At 33.6% G+C, this 23,144-nt stretch overlaps 2 protein-coding genes across 2 annotated transcripts; one reads left to right on the top strand and one right to left on the bottom strand.

Annotated features, from left to right (window-relative positions):
- Positions 1-7,326: 7,326 nt before the first annotated feature.
- On the bottom strand, positions 7,327-9,419 carry LOC147399761 (heavy metal-associated isoprenylated plant protein 3-like). Its single transcript, XM_086445235.1, has 5 exons — positions 9,229-9,419; positions 8,951-9,113; positions 8,455-8,666; positions 8,072-8,159; positions 7,327-7,978 (listed from the first exon to the last, which is right to left on the bottom strand). The coding sequence occupies exons 1-5, from the start codon at positions 9,235-9,237 to the stop codon at positions 7,569-7,571; spliced, it is 882 nt and encodes a 293-aa protein (XP_086301361.1). The 5' UTR covers positions 9,238-9,419; the 3' UTR covers positions 7,327-7,568.
- Positions 9,420-15,450: 6,031 nt separating this feature from the next.
- On the top strand, positions 15,451-23,037 carry HRS1 (Histidyl-tRNA synthetase 1). The gene is made up of 11 exons (XM_086445234.1): positions 15,451-15,861; positions 15,938-16,033; positions 17,172-17,260; positions 17,442-17,571; positions 18,220-18,312; positions 19,850-19,924; positions 20,887-21,004; positions 21,426-21,568; positions 21,741-21,869; positions 22,413-22,576; positions 22,820-23,037. The coding sequence occupies exons 1-11, from the start codon at positions 15,487-15,489 to the stop codon at positions 22,956-22,958; spliced, it is 1,551 nt and encodes a 516-aa protein (XP_086301360.1). The 5' UTR covers positions 15,451-15,486; the 3' UTR covers positions 22,959-23,037.
- Positions 23,038-23,144: the final 107 nt, after the last annotated feature.

Raw genomic sequence — 23,144 nt, 5'->3', positions numbered from 1 at the left:
CCATCGTGTCGGGCTAGTAACTGTCCTGCTAGACAAACTAGCGTCCACCCTCAAATACCATATCATGTGTTCTAAAACATGATAATGATCATTCCTGCATGCATGACATAATCATACATCCATGACATTAAATGCTCATTTCCCACGCTGATATATATATATATATATATATATGACGTTTTACATTTGAATTTATTTTAAGAGCTGCTATTGCCACACTAACTTTTACTAATATCACACCAATTCCTATCACACAGTTGGTGGGGCGTTAGTAAAAATTGGTGTGACAATAGTATCTCTCTTTAATTTCTTAGATAATTTCTTGGCAACGAAAATCCCACCTCATCCACCTAATACGGAAAGGATAATGCTAAGTGACATCAATTCACACATTGCTGATGTGTATTTGTACAAAATCACATATGCTTTTCCTCGAGATACAAGTGAAAAGGATCTATGGTTATGTGAGCTATTGTGTTTCATGATTTAAGTTGATTATGTACATTTTGTGTTATACATGGATCAACACGACATACTAGTTAAATAGGTTGATGTTCGAAACTCGGACACAGACAATTTGATAATTAGATTAGACGGGTCGACACGATTAATTATGACTCGAAAACAATTGAACTCAAACTAAATCGATTAACATCAAGTTGTTATCGAGTCCTATTTGCGGGCCATGTTTAGAATTGCTACTCACATATTAAAGAAATTTGCCATAAAAGAATATATGTCGGCCAACTATTTACAATTGTCTCATATGTATATGTAAAAGAAATAAAATAATATAATTAAATATTAAAAAAATGATACGTAATGATTATAATTTGATAAGTAAAAATTATTATAATATAAATATTAATTAAAGATGATATAACAAGAAAATAAATAATTATAAAAAATAAAAATAAAAAAGATTTTATAGATAAATCATAAGCAATTCATTTAACCATAAAACCCTATTATTCTGCCAAAAATGTAATTGAACTTTTCCCATTAACGAAATTTCCAGGAAACTTGTAATCTCATCCCATCTTAGTAGGTGGGCCCTAGTAATGTCCATCAGGTGATTGATTGTAATCATGATGGACGATGATAGAGTTAACAGAGAGGGCGACTGATATGGGATAGAAACATTGCTTTACTTTGGGGGCACTAAAGTGATACACGTGGCTGCTATAGTATAAAAGATATTTAGTGAGATATTAAGATGGTCCCAATATATAATTGTTAATTAATATAGTCCCAAGTTGCTATGGTCCCTACACATAATGGAAAGTTAAGTTAAGTTGAGACACGTGTCATTCTTAAAAAACAGAGAGTAATGCTGGAGTGACAATAGGATTTTCTGCGATTCTCACATTTCTGTCGTAGAGGTGCACATGTAACCGTAGATACTTTTAGTAGTATCTCGAGGAAACAATCTATGAATATCACATCACATCGACGCCGTAAAAGTTACAGTGAAAAACAAAGTCACATCAGGATTTTTCAAAATAAAAAATTATATGAAGCACCAACAAGCTGACACGTCACTATAGTTAAAATTCTTGAATGTGAAAATTAAATTATTATTCTCATTAAAAAAAAAAAAACAAAGTCAAATAATTAACTATGAAAAATTGTCAAACCTAATAATTGTTTTAGTGACCAATGGAGTTACCTATGATTTATCTATTAGTATATAGGGTTTTGCATGATTTGTTATGTGAGGCGCTTGCTTCCTACCTATTTAAAATAGAGTCGTGATAATCTAACGCTCTTTTTTCAAATGTCCCATTTACACTCCCATCATAGAATCGTAGATCCTTTTGTTTTGAGATACACAAAAAAAATATTTATTTTTCAGTAGCTGCCAAGCTAGGGGGAGGGGAAGGGTCTGAAAAAAGAGTGCCAGATTATCTTTAGTCTTTAAAATACGTTGTTTGAGATACTATGTGGAGAGAGAGAGAGAATGTCAAATATGATTCAAAAAGCTTTGCATGAGTTTTCTTATTAGATAGGTATCCATTAACGAATGATTCAATCAAAATTTGAAAATTGAAAGAAACCTCAAAAATGGAAGAAATAAACACCGCTTGATCAACAAGACAATTGAATTCCCTTTCATCTTTGTGTAAGAGGGTGGTCAATCTTTGTCTTGCTCGACAAACATCTTCATTCTAGTTTAAAGTATTTAGAGTGAATCAAATGGCATTTGAATTATTTTTTAAACTTCCCATGCTCGTTCAAAAATTTAATGTTGTTAAATTTCAACATACCTTACTAAATAAGTAAATTGTCAGATAACCCAAGAACTAAAGAAACTTCATAAAATTAAAAGAAACCCCGTGAACAAAAGAAAATGACACTATTTAATTATTAGAGCCTACTTTCATTAATAGGGCTATCAATTGAACCCATAAGGGAATCTTGAGGTGCTTGGTAAGCTAGCAAACTAATTTTATGAACAGGGCTCATTCTAAAGTGGCGAACAACAAATCACCAACTCAATTCGAACCAAATGAACCGACAAACCAGGTAACATAGGTCCTATAGATTGTTCTTGCCTTCAAAAACTCCCTTCCCTTTCCAAAATGAATGACATTTATAAAAGATTTAAATATTTACCCATTATTTTTTTTTTATACTCAAGAAAAGGGTCTTACTTTTCTTTTTGAATACTGATAAACTGACGTTCTTTGTACACTCTCTAATATGGCATGTGAACAGAACCACAAATCTTTTTCCTTATGTATCTCGAAGAAAAATATCTATAATTCTATGCACTGCCACGTCAAAGAGTGTACAATTATCACGACTTTTTCCTTTTTCTTTTTTCTCATTAAATAGAAGTCTCAAACCCCCCCCCCCCGACTAAAGCTAACTTACATGTATTTAGATTACTTGATTATAGAAAAAGAAAAGTGGGTACCTACAAACTATATAGTTATGTACACGTGTAATGATGCAATCATGACAATTCTAATTTCTTTATCAACATTATTATGTGTTCCCTTGTCTTGTAAATATTTTAGAATCATAAAACTTATCCCTACTTTCCAATCAAAGTGGACCTCACCTTCCAACTTTACTTTTGTTTGTGTATTAAAAAGTCTTAGATGTGGTTTATTTTTCTTTGCAAGAAGTGTTTTTGAACCTCTTTCAAGCTCTAGCTTTGCCCATTCATGTACCCTACCCTGTAAAATTTGCTGTTGACTTCAAGTCAATCTTCTTGGATGTTGCCCTAGAGGCCTGTTTGGAATTTAGGTATCAAGTTTATATCTACCCCAGTTTATAATTACTATTTCCTTCATATTATCGATCTCAAATCTGAATAAAAGAGGAGGGTTACACTAGATGGAGAGTTAAAGTAAAAAAAATTCTCCTAATAGTAATTATAATCAAGCCAACTCTAAATCCTAGGGATAAGACTTTGATGATGATTGTAAGAATGAAATTTTTTTTCAGAGACCGAGATCTTGCCAAATGATTATATCCTGAAAAAATCCTCATCTACCATTTTGGAATTGGGAATGTGAAATCCCTAACCTATCCAACGCAAATCATCTTAATAAATCGAATGTGGGGATATAAAGGTAAAAACAACTGTGATAATCATTTCCCTTTATGGTCGAGTAAACAATAATGCAAATCAAGCAAGATGTGATCTAAATATTGGATGAATCAAAGACATCGTAGCTATAGACTAATATGTGCCTCTTTGTGTAGAAAATAATTCATAAATAGTCTCGAAATGATCACATATTGCAATCCTAAAAGAAGGATATAGGTAGGACAAAATATAATACGACGAGATACTTTCAAAAAATTATACGAATTCATGAACGACAAAAGCAATTATTTAATACAAATTTTTATTGAGTTGATGATGGAGGATAAGTTGCAGAAGAATTCATGGAACACTTGGATCACCAAAGTCCAAGAAACAGAAGACCTAAACACTAGTAGAAATTAGGGGCTCTAGAATCGAAATCATGATACATGGCCCACTTTTTAATGGAATTGTGGTGATCTTCATAATTCATTTTACCATGAATAAATTTTTTTTATTTTTTATTTTTACTTTTGGGTATTATTCCATCATTTACATATTTTTCTAGGATATTTTTTTGTTTTAGATTTTTTCTTGTTAATAACTTTAATTAAAGGAATCTGAATAATGGCTTACTACCCACAAATGTTGTTGTTGTTTTTTTTTTTTTCCTCACAAGTGCTCACAGACTCTTGAGTGCTTGTCACATCTAGCATATAAGGGTATTTTTATAATTAATAGGGCATTTTTTATAAATTAGGATTGTCATTCAATACACATGGATACATGTGATTGGTGGATTCCATATTTCTGTAAGCAATTTCTTTTTCACAAATGTAAAGGAGGAGACTGGTTCCGCCATTAATGATAAATTCAAGTTAGAAATCTCTAATATTTTCAAATAAAACATTCTTTTATAGTTATTAAAGTAGCAATTATAATTAGGGTAAATTACACTTCGACCCCTTATTGTTTGGCATAATTTCATATTGACTCTATAATGTTTGGACAATTGCACTCAACTCCCTTATACTTTATCTAAGGAGTTCACTTATACCCCTTCCATCTACTTGCCGTCAATGCAAACAGTTAAAAAAATATTTTTTTATTTTTATAAAGATCATTTTACCTTTTTAATTATTTATAAACAAAAATATCCTTGGAAAAGATGGGTTCACGCCCAAGACTCTGAATGCTTAGACGGGTGCGCTTTTAAATATTTTTTTAAAATTTAATTTTTAAGAAAAAAGAAAATATAAAATGAGTGGGTAAAATAGTAAAATAATTTTTGAATTTTAACATTGTCAATGAAAGAGGAGGTAATTGCAATTATCAAAACATTATGCCAAATTACAAAGGGTCAAAGTGTAATTCACTCTTATAATTATTAATCTAAAGCAGATATCATGAAGTCGGATCATTGAATCTTGATATTTTTATCAAATTTGTTTTAACATATTTCATTGATTTACATTAAAGCATTAGAAGCTAATGAAAAAACATTTAATTGTTCAAATTTTTAAGTGGTCCTTTTGCTTTTTTAAAAGAATCGTGATGATTGCACGCTAATCATACACGATTGATGTGGCAAGCAGACATGACTAAAGATTGAAAAAAATATATGTTAATCGTGTACATTCTATGAATGATTTATCGTGTCCATTCATCATTAATCTTTTTAATAGGGATAAATACACTTAGAAATTTGGATTTTGTCGAAAACTCCTTTAAAAAATTATTTTTTTATTAAAATACCCTCAATGCTTATTTCCAAAGTGTACTTATTGCATTTTAATGAGTGCCCTTAGGGCACACGTTAACAACACCCTTTTTATAATCCAGACAAAACAAAAAATTATGCCTGAAAGTGTTAATCGTGGCCCTTGCTTTCTTTTTATTTTTCTCTTCTTTCTTCTTATAAGTGGAGTGAAAGATGATGATGAGTTGAAATCGTGGGGTCCATCGTTAAAATAGCGCCACCTGTACGTTTGAAGTGGGTCCCACAGTAGATTCCATTTCTAAACCGTGTGGACCCATGCGCAATCTCATCCTGATCATGTTGGTAACTAACGACAGTACATAATATCGCTTTTTCCACACGTGTTAATGACACGTAGTGTACGATGTACCTACTTAACTAATAATCATAAAAGGCTGTGTGGCCTATATTAAATTTTTTTTGTACAAATTGTAGATGGACGGTAATTATTATCCAGCAATTCTTAGCTGCTTTTCCAAGAAACTTCAGAGTCAAGAGAGGAAGGTGACTGTAGAGATGGGAGACCAAGAGTCACGTGAGCACTTGGCACGCTCACCAAGAGTATGTCGTGTAGGAAGATTCGTACGGTAACATTTATGTGAGAGTAGATAATTGCATGAGAAACACTTTCCTCAATAGTGTAGTAAGATTTCAAATCTTACTAAAGGTTGTTTAGCTTAAATATTCAATGGATTACTAAAGAGAGATTATATTGCCATACCAGCTTTTGCTAATGCTACCCCGAATTCATATGTAAATCACTAAAAGAATTAGGACTCATCTTGGGTTGGCAATGGCCAGCTCTCAAGATTTCATGGAAAAGATTAGGATCAAAAAATAAAAATCATTTTTTTGGTGCATGATCCAAAGTCTTAAAAATAGGGCTATTGAAATCCCAATTTTAAAATAAAAATTTGATGTTTTTTTTAAAGTTTAATTTTTTTTTTCTTTTGAACATCGTGGAATTTTGTCCTTTAGATCCATGTGACATCAAATCATTGTTTTTTAATGCCAAGGTGTAAATGTAAAATCAACATCTTTTCTTTTTGATGATTTTGAACATAATGAGTCTCATAAGAGGATGGTGTGCCATGTGTGTAACAATTTATCATTGTTTTCAGGGGAAACTTCATTCTAATAGTTATCACTTATCAAAACCAATCAATGAGGGCATGTTTATAAAAACGATCACATTACAAGATTACTTTAGAAAGAAAACAAATTTGATGCAAAGATATCACAAACTCTTCCCTCGTAGCTGTGCACAAAACTATAGATATTAGTGTATTTCGAGAAAATTTATGATTCTATTCACAACCACGTAAGGAGAATTAGGGGTGGCAATTTATCAAAGGGAGTTAGAAAATCATGACTTAAAAAATATTTGATATTGAGTCTAGATTTTTTGACGTCCCGTTTGACAAATGCTCTCTGACATGACATGGGTTAGAATCATAGATTTTTCCTCGGGATATTCATGTCAAGGAGAATATGTCAGAGGGGGCATCAAAATCATTATTCTTTAATATTATCTATCTGAGTTTGTGATAAAATGACGCACTATCATGTAAGCAGTTCACGTGACAAATGCAAAAGCAATTGATCTCTTTCTTTGGGATAAACAAGGAACCGATCTATGATTTAGTGAACTAGCCACATCAACCACATACATGTCACTGCCCATAGATTTTACATAGACGTGTACCTCAAAGCATAAATTCTGTGATTCTAACACTTGCCACGTCAAGAAAGTATTTTGAGGATGACACATGAGGAAGGAAGATTATCACAACTATAATTCCACCCGACATGACTACATTTTTTGTATTTTGGGATACTGAAAATTCCTGACTCAAATTCCCAAATCAATTTGAAAGGAGAGTTAATATTGCCGCACCAGTTCATATATAAAATGCAAAAGAACTCCACACAATTGGTGTGGCATTAGTAAAAGTTGATATGGCAATAGCAATCTCTTTTTAAAAAGTAAGTTAAATGTGTTTAAAAAAATACACTAATAAAAGCATAAGTGAAAGCCCAAAGAAAATTGATTACTTCCAATCATCATTATTACAAAATAAAGCCAAAACTGATTCAACCAACAAGAAATTAGAGAATTAAATTAAACAACTACACCACTACAACATCAACTGCCCGGCCCAGTCCGGTCCGACCGGATGGACGGTTCCTCTAATCTCTCTCTCTCTCTCGTCACTATTATCCATGTAATTCTCTTTATTTACATTATTATTATTTTATTCTCACCTTTTACATAACAGAGCAAGCATTCGGATTCTCATCGCTGAACATCTGAGGTGGATGTGCATACCCCACGTACCCATGCTCGTGTCCGTGTCCGTACACATGCTCGTGTCCGTGTCCGAGTCCGTACCCATACCCGTTTACATTGTAGTTGTTGATGTCCTCAATTTTTACTTCCCCGGTTTTCTTTTCACCCCCACCACCAGTACCTTTCTCTTTCTCTTTCTCTTTCTTCTCTCCACCCCCACCGCTTTTGTCCTTCTTCTCTCCACCCCCACCATCATCTTTCTTAGGAGGAACGATTTCTACGTTTTTGTTCAACTTCTCTGTCAAGTAAGGTAGAAGCTCTTTCAGGTCCATAGCCCCCTTCACTGTTACTAGATCCTTCAGTGGGTCAATTTTCACTTCTTGAACTCCTGCAACAAACAGTACTTAATGTTAATTTAGAAAACTAACTTTGAATTTAAAAAAAAAAAACAAAATTAAAAGTCTTAATTAATTAATTTGACCTTTGGCTTTGGATATAATTCTGCGAATTTTCTTTATGCATCCTTCGCAATGCAAACGGATCTTCAATACTACAGTCGTCACTGGAAGCTGTAAAGGAATCGAAACGACAAAAAACAGACTTTTTAGCTAAAATACACATTGATTTCAGCCAAAACTTAATAATTTTAAATGTAAGTCTTGCTAGCATGCGCCGGGCGCTCTACTGTACTGTAACTATAACCTAGAAAGGAAACTCAAACGATTCCGAATCTAACGATCTGGCGGGAAACCTAAACGTCGTTAAACTTAACAGAATTGTTAAAAGAGTAAATTTCTAAAAGGATCAAGGCGCATGTTAGTGAGACTTTAAACTTAACAGATTTGGCGCAAATTAGTGGATCACCTCTTTGGTTTTCTTCTCCTCTGTTTTCTTCTCCGTTTTTTCTTCCGTTTTCTTGACTTCTGCACCGTCTTTGTCTTTCTTAGGCAGGGGAGAGATGAGTTCTACCTTATTCTTCGACTTGTTCTCCACACTCTCTCGAAGCTTCGACGGATCGACTTTCCCTAACACAGTGATCTTGTTAGTAGCGATGTCTCTCTTCACATCCTCCACGCCTTCAACAATCACAGAACAACAAACGAATCAGGAAACAGTTGGAGGCTATCGTACGGAGAAATACAGAAAAATAATAAAATTTTCTATATATAAAAAAAAAAACACCTGTTTATTCGATTAAATCTAAAAAAACCGAGAATTAAATCGTTTTGGGCGATCAAATCAAGGAAAAAACAAAACAACAACGAAACATTTTTTGATTACATGTTTAATAGTTCAAAACGAATGAGAAACAGAAGTGATTTTGAACACTTCTCTAATAGAATCGTTTGATCTGATCTACCTTCAAAATGCTTGATCGATCGAAGAACTTTCTTCGCACAACCATCACAATGCATGGCGACCTTCAAAACCACAGTGTTCTTCCCTTCATCTTTCTTTCCACCATCGCCTTTCTTCTCCTCTTTCTTCTTCTCTCCTCCATTCTTGTTCTCCTTGTTCTGCTTCTGCAACAAGCACAAAACAAATCGCCGATTAATTCACAATTCCAAAAGCCAAAAGAACAACAAACGTTAGAAATTCTTGATTATTCCCGATTAATTAGGAAAACGAAGAACTCACCTCTCCCATCGTTTGGATTCAACTCGTCAACTTTGCGAACGATTTGGATTTTAGAGAGGCGGATTAGGTGCCCAAGTGTGGAATAAATAGGCAAGAGTGGCGGTAGATGTAGGGTTTGATGTGTTGAATAGTAGAGTGTATGTCACATACACATATATACATACATGATGTTATGTTATGGATGATGTTATGTCGGTATGATTAACGGTGATGATGATTCTGTGCCGCCGAATTGGACTTTAAAGTCTGTTTGAGAAACCACACGAAGTCATATTTCTCGGAAGTAGTGGTGAAACCACGATGTCAATTCTTCGAAAGAGGACCCGCTTTGTACGTGTTTTTCGAAAGTGGATCAACACGTCCTGACGTCGGCTTCAATTTTACCAAATTACCCCTCTGAGAACACGGGTTACACATAACCATCGTGTCCAATCAGTAAAAAATCAACTCAACTCGTAAATTTAACTGGGTCAGGTCGAAGATGCATCGAGTTGGGTGGAAACTCGATCGAATTATTTTGACATACACAACATCGTTTAAAATTCTTCTGACACCGAGACCAAGACGTATCACAGAAGTCATCTCGATATTAGGCATGGACGAGATGGACAAATAAATCAAATTTTTAAACGAAATTTAAAATTTCACATTCATTTTTCTCATTTTTAAATGAGACATCTCAAATATATTGAAAAATTTATTTAAGATGATTTGGTATTTGGCATGGATGAGACGAGACCCAAAATCAAGTTTTTAAAGCCATTATACACGATATTTATGTGTAGAGTATTTTTTTTTTCCAAACCAATTTTTGTTAATGCCACCCCAATTTATATGTAAAATAACACCCATCTTCGGATGGTGTTAGTTAAAGTTGATTTGACAGTAGAAATTTTTTAAATTTAACATTATTTTGTTTGACCTGTCCTCCACTTGGCTTGACTTGAATTTTTGAGATTTAAAACTATATGCCCCATACAGGAGAGAGGGAGAGAGAGAGAGAGAGAGATGACAATGGTGAATGGATCAAATTTGGTCAAACATGGGTCATGGCGAAGGGCGAAGCCATGTAGGAACCAGTCGGTGCTACAGCCCCACTCAACTTTTTGAAAAAGAAATTAATATAGACCCCTATGTCCTTACTTTAGGGTTATAGATGATAGAATTTTATGAACTTTGAATTAAACAATTTTCACATTCACAATTGAATTATAATTTTAAGTTTGGGATTAGGTGAAAGTTTAATAACCGTTCATTTTATAAGTCTTGGATCAAGCTTTTTTTGTAATTACTTGAGTTTTTCGATGAAATTAAGAAGGTTGTGGTATTAGGTTACACATGTGTTAATCCATTTGAGTAAAACGACCCTTAATGAAACTTAAAATCTTATTAGTAAGGAAAGTGTTTCACTACCAGATATACCCCCATTTTATTTTTTCAAATTGACTACATACATCCCTTACTAAGTCCCATTGAACTTTATTGTTATTATTATTTTTTATATAAAATAAATAAATACGATTTAGTTCCCCACATTTTGATTGATATTAGAGAGACTCTTGTCCTTTTCAAATTGTTGACATGAATTCTAGGCTTCGGTTTTCATCAAACTCAAAATTCTTCAAACTTTTTCATAAATTTGTAGAATTCTCCAAATTAGGGATTATCCGATTAAATCGATAAACCAATGAAGTAGTTGATGATTTATCAATTAATATGTTAAATGCTTAGCTTTCATCCTCAAATTTTTATTTTCTTTAACATTAAAATCTAAAGGCCGAAATAGAGGATGAAAGATGATGTGTTTTGTTAAGAAATTTGAAAACGTCATATATATATATATTGAAAATTTTCTCATTGTTAAATATTTTTTTTTTTCAAACTTATCTAAACTTAAATGATATATTTTTTTCAAACTTATCTAAACTTAAATGAATTGTACACATATCGGATAATTACTGAATTTGAACTTTGTTACCAGGACTCAGAGAAAATGACTTAAAGATCCTTACATTCAATCTCTATCCAACTTTTCAGGGGAAAAATTGATAATTTAATTCCTGCCATTTTGATTGATAATACAGATAACCCCATTTTTGCATCCTTGTAAGGACCCCACTCAATTTCAAAAACAAATTTGATGATTTAGGCCCCACGGTTCGATGTATATTAGAGATATCCTACAAGTTTTGCAACTTGACAACATGTGTCCATTGGTTTCTTCCCAAACTAATGAAAAATGACTTAACGAACCATTATTCACTCTTAAGAAACATAGTAAAAAAGTTTGCATTCTTTAATTATTTGAAGGAGATTCAATTCGAAAAAGTTTTAAAAGTTATGTAAATTTTGGGGTGTGTAAAAATGATGTTTTTGAGTTTCTTGCAAAAATGCATCATCTTCAACTCCCTAAAATCCTTTCTTATTCTTGAGACTTTAATGTTGAAGATTATAAAATTTTGAGATATTAAACTTGAACAAAGTTCTTCTAGGTTTTTTTTATATTTGTACGATTCCTAATATCTATGATTTTAGTGGGAATCTTCTATCACTATTAATCGTTTGTTGTAACAAGTTCAAAATTTGCATAAAAAGAAATCAAGATTATTGGTCGATGGGGGGGGTGAAGCAGCATGTCTATCACAAGAAAATTTAAAGCCCAACGCCTTTGACTAGGTCAAGGATTCAATATATTTGTGTTATCAATGATACCACAATCAGGGGTGGAGTTAGTCCCTCAACTCCCTCCATATTTGCCCCCACCTCCTCACCACTCTCCAATTTTTGCCCACCCCTTCAATTTTTGAAGATGACATTGCCTCTTGACTAAGCCTTCTATCATAGACTAATTGGAAAAGACCTAAATATCATTTTCTTCAACTTCCAAACAAAAACCTTTGAATTTCTCCCCCAAAACCATTCATCTTCAAGCTCTTCAACTATATCATTAACTATAGTTTGCCCCACTATAATAAAATCATGACTCTACCCCTTGACAACGACCAAAATTGAGGCAAGACAAACAAAACAACTTCTCTTCGAAGGCATTACTGGTTTTGTTAACTTGGATTGATAGGGATTGGTGGGGTCAAGGAACATGTCTATCACAAGAAAATCGAAAAACCAAAGCCTTTGACTAGGTCAAGGCTTCAATATATTTGTGCTATAAATGATACAACCCACCTAAATCTGAGCCAAGACAACACAAAAACAACTTCTCCACAAAGATATTATTAGTTTTGTTAACTTCGACGGTAGAGATTGGTGTGGACTCTTATAATGGGTGTATATATCACCAATTTGACAGTTTTTACTTACATGAGTTGTATGTGGTGGTGATCTAGAAAGAAGAAACGAATAGGATTACCTCATCAATTTGATAACTACTTACTAAGTGATTGAAAGAAGAATTTGGCTACTATTAGTTAAATCAATCACTTTTCGAAATACTAACAATTTTTTGTTGTTAGCTCGGGGAGTGTCCCTACCTTTGGTGAGACGAATCTTCTTGGGCTGCACGCAACATCCCAACCTGTCACATGTTACGACTGTTAAGTAATCACATTTCTATGGAGGGGCATATAGAGATTCAAAGTCATGATCTGAGGTGCATACCTAGTCGCTTCTTACCCGCTTAACTAATCTCCAATAGGTTATACGACAAAAATTCAATAAGTGGAAATTCAAGCTTTATTCTATGTTCGGAGTCCAAAATTGCAATAAAAAATTTTGGTCAGACATTCACTAAACGAAAATATACAATGTGTTTTATATGCTCTGTATAAAAACAAAGAAAAATTGAAAATAAATAATTTGGAATAATTCAAAAGGAAGTCAACCTGTACACTAGTTTAATTATCATAATTCAATGGTTTTCAAGTTAGGAAATTTTCAATTATGTAAGCTATGACTCTAGAATCTAGAATATATGACATACGTATAATAGAATTTAGAATCCAAAAAATAATTAATTCCTCCTCCACTTAGGCAATTGAGCAAATAATTATGATGATTTAATTATAAAACTGAAAATCCAATAAAAAATTTATAATATTTTGGTAAAATTCTTAATTGTATAATTCCTTGGAAACATTTGAACAATTAGAAACATTTATACTAAATTAAAAAAAATTATAACTTGGATCTCAAGCAATCATAAAAAATACAACAGACATAATAAACTAAAAAAGAGGCAACAGTTAAGATAAAGAAAAATATTAAACAAAATGAACCAATAAAACAAAATTCTAAAAAGTTGAAAAGATTGATTCAATTTCATTTCTTTTATACAAAGTTACAAAGATCAATTTGATTTCAGATCTACTTTTTCATTGCTTTAAATCTGTTTTTAATATTTTATTTAATCGATTTGTCGGAGAGACAAAGAGAGAGAGGGAGAGCTGTATAAATGGGTCTCCGGTGGAGACGATGGAGAGATTGACAAATCCAACTGATTGGAGAGATTGGAGTTTCGTTGGTAACTAAGATTATTCTCGTTTTTTGCCAAATATTATAATATTCATAAAAAATTTGTTTATAAATAAAACTTTTATTGCAAAAAAAATTATTTAAAAAATAAAAAATAAAAAATAAAACAACAGATTGCTAACAAGGCTTAAATTTCTTCTTCATTGATACACTTTAGTGGGAATGTTAGTAATTTAATTAAAAGGTAAGATCACCCTCGCCCACAAAAAATAATAACTTTTAAGTCTCTTTTTAACAAATGTTGGATGCAAAATCTATTTGGATAGTTTTTTGCTTTTAGCTCGTTTTCAACTTTTATTCTAAAACACTTTTTTTAGTGGCCAAAAGGCACAAGAGACGGCCCCAAATGCATTTTGAGACTCTACTTTCATACTGAATTCGGTTGTATTTTTTTTTTTTTTTTCAATTTTGTTAAAAAGTAAGAATTATTTGTATAAATAGTATCAAATTATATACCTAAAAATAAATGAAATAATGAATTTTTTTGAAAACTACAGGATTAAATAAGAAAAATATAAAAACAATAGAGCTGGTATTGGCACCCCACTTTTACTTATTACACCCTAATTAAAGATAAAGAAAATTAGTGAATAGTTGATAATAAGTAAAAGTCGGTGTGCCAATAGATTTGTGTGTGTGTGTGGGGGGGGGGGGGTCGTTAAGGATTTTATATGAGCCTAATCATAATTGTAAACAACTAATGAAATTGTTTGATCTTTGAAGTGTTGTGATGTTGAGATTAATTATAATTTGAGCAAAACCTTTGTAATATTTGAAGAGGGTGTTTTAATTTTTAATTGGGTTGTGGTAAATTATTTAGAAAATTGAGTGTAATAAGTAAAAGTTGGATTGCCAATAGTAACTCTAAAATATAAATAAATAAATAAATTCTTTCATGCACATTCACTATTAATTATTACCAAGTCCTACTTATAGTTCCTAATTGTAATTCAATTAAGATATTTACTTATCAACAAGTAAGACCTTAACCTTCTTTCATGTCAAATCAAAATCTTTAACCATTGTGGTTCGATGTTCGTTGTGAGTCCCAACCAAACTAGAATGGGACCCCAATTAAAATAGGATACCGAAACCAAAATAATTAGTAATCGTACAAATGAGATTGAGTAGCAAGTAATGTGACTCTGATTCCCACCTAAATCGAATTTAAGATTGTATAGGAACCCTTTGCATTGATGAGGTATGGAGAATGAAATCCATGTAAATAAAATTTGAGAGGATTCAAAGGTTAGAAAATGAGTTAACATTTGAAACCATCACATACGGGCGGATCTGTATTAGATGCAATGGTCTTCAAATGTAAGCTAAAACCAAAACCAAAATCCATTATTTTTCAACCCAAAAAGAAAAAAACAAAATTGTATATTGGTTACTAATGACCTAACCACTACTCGTTCTTTGGATCATAAGATATTTTTTTTGCACGTAAAACTCAATTTAGGATTTCACAGTATTCAAATTGACCAATTGCAAGATGTTGTGTGTATTGCTGCATCGTAATTTTCAAAAATACGACGTCCTATGATTAAACAATCTGAGATTCTGTGAAATCTTGAATTGATTTTTTTGTACAAAAAAAATTATTTGATCAGTGATGCATCTCTCCTTTAGATGGACCAAATCCAACTAGTTGCCATAGTTATTGCTGGGCTTTTCTAATAAGGTCCAAGCCCAACTTAGCTCGGCCCATGAACATACTTAATTTTGTATGAGAGAGAGATAGAGGTGATCACTGCTCACCAATTCACAATGCCTGCAAGCGCCACCCACCTTATCCTTCACCCGCGTCTCAACTTCTACTTCAAACCCTCCAATATTCTCCACTCCCGCGTAAACTTCTCTCTCAAATATTTATCTCAAATCCTAAACCCTAATCGAAATCGCAGATTCCTCATTCCACAATTCTCTATCTCACAAAACCCTAGAAACCACTCTTCATCATCTGTTCAATCGGTAAGCTTGAATTCATCTGACAATGGAGGTGGAGGCAGGTCCGGAGCTCTATCTTCACCTCCCGTTATCGAAATCTCACAGAAGATCGATGTCAATCCTCCGAAAGGAACCAGAGATTTCCCTCCTGAAGATATGCGCCTCCGAACCTGGCTCTTTCAGAATTTCAGAGAGGTAACATTCGATTCGTTTGTTTGTGTACGTGTTTCCATTTTTGTTTTATTGGTTGTCAATCATTTGGTTCTTGAAGGTTTCTCGGTTGTTTGGGTTCGAAGAGGTCGATTTTCCAGTGCTCGAATCTGAATCACTCTTTGTTAGGAAAGCTGGGGAGGAAATTAAAGACCAGGTGCGCTTATTTTAATAGAAGAGTAAAAAAGGAGTCTCATTTATTTATTTTTTGATCTTTTTTATTGGATTGAACGTTATTGTAGATTGTGTTATCTGCGTCCCCTCTATTTGAGGATGAGTTTGAAAAGATAGAATCTTTATAATCCAAACTTGTTAAAGTGTCCAATTGTAATATCAAATACCTTTTTAAAAAAACATAAAATAATAATTTGCATTTTTCATGTTTCACCATACAGATTTAAACTTTTAAATTTTCAATTTAAAAAAAAAAATGTAACTTTTAAGTTTTGGCTTGCACTTTACTTACAAAATAGACAGTGTCTTGTCTGGTAGATTTCTCTTGTTGATTGTGTTTGTGGATTTTGTTATTTTACTTGCTCAAGATAAATCTGTGTGAGTTACTGATCAAACAACCTAACTCAAATTTACCCATTGAACAAATTAAACAAATTAACCTTTTGTAGTGCGTAAAACAAATTTACCCTTATATACATATATGTACCGTTTACAGCTCTACCTGTGGTGATGTTTTAATTTGGTTTTTATAATTATATGCTCCTGTTTTGTCCTAGTCCTTCAATGTGGGATTAACATGAGACTAAGCCTTCGTCTTTCTGTTTCAACACCATATACTGGGAGCAAAATTAATGAAGATTAAGGAACATTAGTTATTGATATAGGTTTAGTGGAGAGAGATCATAGGTTTGATTCTTTTCAAACCTTGTGAAGTATTGGTCTGGCTTTGGGAATTGTGACCTTATGGAGGCAATATATATCGTTTCCATGTGACATGTAGCCAGATGGACTTTGCATTACTTATGGGTTTGGATCAGGTGCAAGTGATTTCTGATATTGGAAATAAAAACTCTCTTAAACAATGTCAAAGCTTTCTGTCTTTTCTGAATTTGGTTACTAATCAATGAAGTATCACCGTTGCACATGAACTACTACTTGTGCTGTATCACCTGCTCTAACTTAAAAAAGAAATAAAATCAAAGCTTGAACAAGCACAAATTTGGATTTTAAGAATTGTGACACCTTAGAATTTTGCGTCCTTTAAAATTGCAAGCATTAAAATTACTAAGCTCTTTCTTATATTATCTGACCCGATAACTTTTTTCCTGTTCATTTTCCAGTTATACAATTTTGAGGATCGGGGAAATCACCGTGTTGCCTTGAGGCCCGAGCTTACTCCTTCTTTGGCAAGGCTTGTGATACAAAAGGGGTACTAAAATTCTGATTCTGTTGCAAATCATTGATTTTTTGTCTTGAATACAGATTTATACTGCACAGATAGTCTCCTTTACTGATTCAACTGCTAAAACCTTATATTATTACTTTCTGATTTTTGTATCCAGGTAGAGATCGGATATCCAGAATTTGATCTCCATTTTTTTTCTGTCCAGAAAATCCATCTCCCTTCCATTGAAATGGTTTGCCATAGGACAGTGCTGGCGTTATGAGCGGATGACAAGGGGACGGCGTCGTGAGCACTATCAGTGGAATATGGATATATTTGGTGTTCCTGAAGTGACAGTATGTTCTGCCCAACCTTCCATGTGCTGCAAATTGTCAAGATGATTTTGCTGTGCTTTTTTCCTCTGAAATCTAATGTGCTTGATTGAGTCTTCATATGTATTGTTATTGTTGTTGCTGTTCTTCATTATTATTATTGTTATTGTTGTTATGACTATTATTATTACTACTACTACTACTATCAAAGTGGTCTCCAACTTTGTAACTGGATTTGGGGAGCACTGAATCATATGGAGAATGTGCTAATTTATATATAATTTTTGTTGCAGGAAATAAATGTCACTTTTCTTTCTATAACTCTGGTTGATACCGGAATTGTGGGTTACATGTGTATGAAAAAGAGTAGAAGAGAGGGAGTTGACTAGTGTACTATGCTCTGTCTCTTTTCTTCTCTCCTTATACTCCTTTTCCTGCTCCTTTTTTTTTGTCTCTTTGTTCTTTTCCAAATATATATTTTCTTTCCCTAGTCCTTGAAAAGTGTTCTAGTGATTATAGTGCATATATAGTATTGTAGGACTAGCTTTACATCACGCTTATTCAAATTGGTTAAAGTATATCAATCATGGCCTTGCAAATATATTTTATTATAGTTCCATATATTTTATCACAGTTATTCCTTCTTTTATTTGTTTGTCCTATCTGTTGTAGGCTGAGGCGGAGCTTATTTCTTCTATCGTCACATTTTTTAAGCGACTTGGGATCACAGCATCAGATGTGGGCTTTAAGGTTTCTAGCCGAAAGGTATAAGAGGATCTTCCTTTTGACATTCAATATGAACAAAAAGAGATTTTTCATAAAATTGTATACCTTTTATTGGTCTTAAATTTTACTTTCTGAATTATTATATTAGCTTGGCATACTGTGGCTAGAATTCAAATATGTTTTGCTTCTGGAGAATAATCACTCGATGAGTTCTTGAGCAAAGTGAATCACTATGGTTGAATTATGTATGTCAAAATGCCTATAAAAAAATTATGTATGACAAAACAGTTCTAACTCTTGGTCCTGCTTAAAGTTGACTTAATCCTCTCTAAGATTCTAAATTCCATTCCAATAATAGCTGATGTGCTGATAGTTTGATTGAACAAGGCTCTAATATAACTCATGAAAGCTTTGATTAGATGCTTTACCTGTAGGAGTTTTCTCCTTTCAATACGAGGAAAAACTGCAGTACCAATGCTTATAACAGCTTGGAGAAATTTGAGATATTACTGTATCAAGGAGTGTAATTTGTTTTTGATAGGTATCTCTGTAGACAGTGGACCTGGCCTGTATCTGGGCTTTTGCCCAGTTCATAGAGCATGGTCTTGTCCAAGGACTAGTCCCTGGGCATGTGCAACACCCACACCTCCCACGCACCAGGTAAGTGAGTGTGTGCCCTCGCGGGTGGCCCCTGAGGAATTAATGCTCATACTGGGTATCAAACTCACGACCTATGGGAATTAACTGCTTATCGGTCCGAAATTGCCATTGAGCCAACCCCTCGGGGTTTCAAGGAGTGTAATTTTACTCTGCATGTTTATTCAGCACTATTCTTTTCTAAATGAAATCTAGATTCAGAACCAGTATTCTTTTGTATCATCATAAGGGAAATATATTGACAAGAAAAAAAATTGGAACTAATATAGACTTTCCCAACATACGAAGTATGCCTAAAAGCTTCTGTAGTGAAAAAATCACCTTCTGTTAGTGCCTTGGAACATACTATCCATATCTGTAATGTGATCCATAGTGTTAACTAACCACCAAGGACCTGATGCTTCTCCCCCTGGAAAAAATAAAGGATTAGTCAATATCCATTACGTGTGTTTCCTTTTATGCAGTGTAAATTGCTTTATGAACTATACTATTTGTTTTAGAGTTTTTCTGAGCTCTTAATGCATATACTTTCAGTATTTAATTGTGGATTCTCTCGTAGTGGGAAACTCTTAGTCAAGATCCTGTGATTTTGACTGTTGACGAGGGGCTTCAAGTATCATGCATTGAAAAATTGGCTTGTTTTCCAAACTGTGTTGAGAAGTGCATTCTGGTGCATACCCTGATCTCCTATTGGTTGTAGCTGATCATATTACTGATACTCCACTATTTTGAGTAGGGTGTGTGCTGTTGTATCGTTTTTCTTTCAGTGGTGCTTTTTTCTTCTTCTGATGGGTTATGTCATGGTTTTATACTTTGCATTTAAAATGCAACACTAGTCATGAATAGTAGAAAGATTTTATAAATTATCTTTTGCTATTTTTGAGCTATTTGCTCTTTTTTCTCTTATTTTTTTCCACAGGTTTTACAAGAAGTATTGAAGTTCTACTCTGTACCAGAAAATTTATTTGGCAAAGTTTGCATTATCATTGACAAGGTCAGTTTATTCAATTCTTATGGTTTGTGCCAAACAAAGGATTTTCACTAGATAGGAGTTTAGTTTCTCCTTCTAGAGGCATTTTTTTTTTCTTAAGTTGAAACCCATCATTTTCGTTTTGCTGTTCTATTCACCCCCAGTATTATTGGGGAATTGTCACTGGCACTAGTTTGGATTGAAAGGGTCTGGTTGTCTTTTCGGATGCCTTGGTTCCAATCTTGATTGGCTTCTCTAATCTTTGATAATTCTTTACACGATTTGATGGTTCCAAAGACAAAATGAGGTCGACCATTTTTACAATGTTGTTTCCCATTTTAAGAAGCTTGTTGAATCTATTTGGAGCACTCCCTAGTCTGTATATGAGTTGGTTGAACCACATTTTGACTGGTCCAACTCATCCCTTCTTGGTATATCTATTCTCAGAAATATGCTCCAACATGTCCTGGACCTAGCTTCTTATTTTTTTGGAGATAAGGTTGATTAATGTGATATGGGATTCAAGCTTACCGGTTTGTGGATCATGGTATAAATATTCAATTTGTAGTTCCGAGTTTGTAATTGATCTGCTAACTACAATTGGACTGACTTTCATACCCTGGAGGTCGCATGTTTAAACAGATATGCAAATTGGAAAAAAAAGGGTCTTTTAGATAGCTGACTTTCTACCCAATGGTCTTGACTCTTTTGCTACTTGTAAATATTAACGGAGAAAAATTCATGGTCATCCCCCTTGTATAAACTCTAATACAAGGAAAGAATGCCCATATAAGTTGCCCAATCTTATAATTTTTTTACGAGTCTTTTCTAGATTTCAAGTAATGGATTGTCTTTAATGTTGTAAAAATGCATTGTCTCACTCTATCTCATCATATCTCAAATTCCTCGGTTACTTCTTTAGTTACCGTTTCAGTTAACTAGTACTTCTCCATTTTTTTTTTGGTGTATTATTGACCTGGAAACAGATGGAAAAGATTCCCTTGGATGAAATGAAGAGAGAGTTAAGATCAGTTGGAATATCAGAAGAAGCTATGGGGGAATTACTTCAAGTTCTGTCTGTCAAGTCATTGTCCCAGTTAGAAGGTTTGCTGTTATAAATCCTTAATAGAGAAGCTATAAATGTGACGTACTGTTTTATTTTTGGCTACTAGCAATTAAAGATAAAATCTATAAAATAAATCAGTTAGAGAACTTTAGATAAATAAAGAGGCCTTACACAAATCTTTTTGTTTAATGCCTAGAAGTTGGGCACGCTCTTTCCACTACAATGCCTATACGAAGAAGGGCCTTCCTGATATACTTTCTTCATAATGTTCAACTTTTTTTTTTTTTCAAGTTGCCTGAAATTTTCTTTTGAAGTAATCGAGTAGTGATTGTTAAGATTCCCATTTACGCATACCAACATAGACATTGGTATGGGAAACACGACACAACTTATTTCAAGAAACACAGGTCATGAATATGGAAAAATCTGAAGCTTTATCTTATACTTGTGCATATGCAGAGATTCTTGGAGCTGCAGGAGATTCTGTTGCTGATTTGAAACTGTTATTTTCACTAGCTGAAAAATTTGGTTATTCTGAATGGATTCAATTTGATGCATCTGTTGTCAGGGGTCTCGCCTATTACACTGGAATTGTCTTTGAGGTTAGATCTTGAGGGCCAGAAATCTATAACTGTGGTCATGGTTGACCAAAGATATAATTCTGTTTGTAAAAGTTATTGTAACATTCAGAAAAAAATGATTATAGGGAAGGAAGGAGGAGAGCATCCACTCTTTTTTCAATTCCTTCGTAACAATATAATTTTATTTGTCCAGGGATTTGACAGAGAAGGGAAGTTACGAGCCATTTGTGGTGGTGGGCGATATGATCGGCTCCTCTCTACATTTGGAGGTGATGATATTCCTGCTTGTGGCTTTGGTTTCGGAGATGCTGTCATACTTGAAGTAAGAATATGACACCTCATACCTGTTCTTCCATTAATGGCTGAAATTTTTTCAAGATAGAGTGAATACTGTCATTGATTTAAATTTTAATATATTAGGCCCTGTATGGAAGCCTAAAAAAAAAAATTGTGGAATTTTTATTTCTTTGAAGTACTTTAAAAAGAATTTTCTAATGTTTTGGGATTTTCACAACAAAAGAAATTTCTTTTTGAGGAAAGAAACTTCTAAGCTTCCATACGTGACCTTGTTGTCTTCAGTTTTAAATTTCCGCAGTTTATTCTAAATGAGTCGTGATATTCCGACGCCCCCTCTCACAAAAGCCCCCCAACGTGGCATGGGCTAGAACTATAGATTTCCCCCCTCGGGCTACACAACTGTACCTCCCCATAAATATGTGCAGTTGTGTATCCTGAGGAAAAAGAATCTATGGTTATAGCACGTCACTTCAGGGGCGTATGTCAGAGGGGGTTTCAGAAAATCATTATTCTATTCTAAATTCAGTTTCTGCTTGATAAATGTTGATGGCGTATGGCTTTGTTTCAGTTGCTCAAGGAAAAGGGGCTTCTACCTGAGCTGAGTCCACAAGTAGAGAATATAGTTTGCCCATTGGACCAAGAGCTCCAAGGGGCAGCTGCAATGGTCGCGACCATTCTCAGACAAAAAGGCCAAAGCGTCGACCTTGTCTTGGAAAACAAACCCCTTAAGTGGTATACATGCATAACTCCATCCTATTTAATTCAGATGTTTTAAGATTTACGTTGATCTTGACCAACCAAATAGAGTTTCCCCTGTTATCTGGTCCTTTGTTTTATGTTGTCTTTTATTTCCTTTTCTTTTAATTCAGATGTTTTAAGATTTACGTTGATCTTGACCAACCAAATAGTTTCCCCTGTTATCTGGTCCTTTGTTTTGTGTTGTCTTTTATTTCCTTTTCTTTTCCCACTGAACAGGGTGTTCAAACGTGCTGCACGGATCAATGCAGGAAGGCTGATCTTGGTTGGAAATTCTGAGTGGCAAAAAGGTATGGTTGGTGTAAAAATCCTCTCAACCGGTGAACAATACGAGGTTAAACTTGATGAACTGGAGTGAGATCAGTTTGGTCTTTATTGATTTTGTATGAGCTTTTTATATTTATTTATTGCAATAGGGGCTTCAGAATTCATGGTAATTGTTGCTTCTTTGATGCGTTTTGGGAAAATTTGCATTATTTTAAAAACTTTTAGTGTCGAACAACGAATGACAGAGATGGTCCGAGACATACAGGTTCCCTAGCAT

Source organism: Akebia trifoliata, chromosome 6 (assembly GCF_017979445.1).
Source record: "Akebia trifoliata isolate Shusen 1 chromosome 6, ASM1797944v1, whole genome shotgun sequence".
Lineage (NCBI taxonomy): Eukaryota > Viridiplantae > Streptophyta > Magnoliopsida > Ranunculales > Lardizabalaceae > Akebia > Akebia trifoliata.
Note: the sequence above shows the minus strand (reverse complement) of the source record. Positions and strands in the feature narration are given on the sequence as shown.

What these genes read in the sequence shown, in the direction of transcription:
- LOC147399761 (XM_086445235.1), bottom strand. An exon ending in ATCGATCAAGCATTTTGAAG is followed by an intron (nt 8,667 to 8,950) that starts GTAGATCAGATC and finishes TGATTGTTGAAG; the next exon opens with GCGTGGAGGATGTGAAGAGA. An exon ending in AATTATATCCAAAGCCAAAG is followed by an intron (nt 7,979 to 8,071) that starts GTCAAATTAATT and finishes TGTTTGTTGCAG; the next exon opens with GAGTTCAAGAAGTGAAAATT.
- HRS1 (XM_086445234.1), top strand. Translation starts at nt 15,487, where the DNA reads ATGCCTGCAAGCGCCACCCACCTTATCCTTCACCCGCGTCTCAACTTC. An exon ending in GGGAGGAAATTAAAGACCAG is followed by an intron (nt 16,034 to 17,171) that starts GTGCGCTTATTT and finishes TTCATTTTCCAG; the next exon opens with TTATACAATTTTGAGGATCG. An exon ending in AGGCTTGTGATACAAAAGGG is followed by an intron (nt 17,261 to 17,441) that starts GTACTAAAATTC and finishes TTTTCTGTCCAG; the next exon opens with AAAATCCATCTCCCTTCCAT.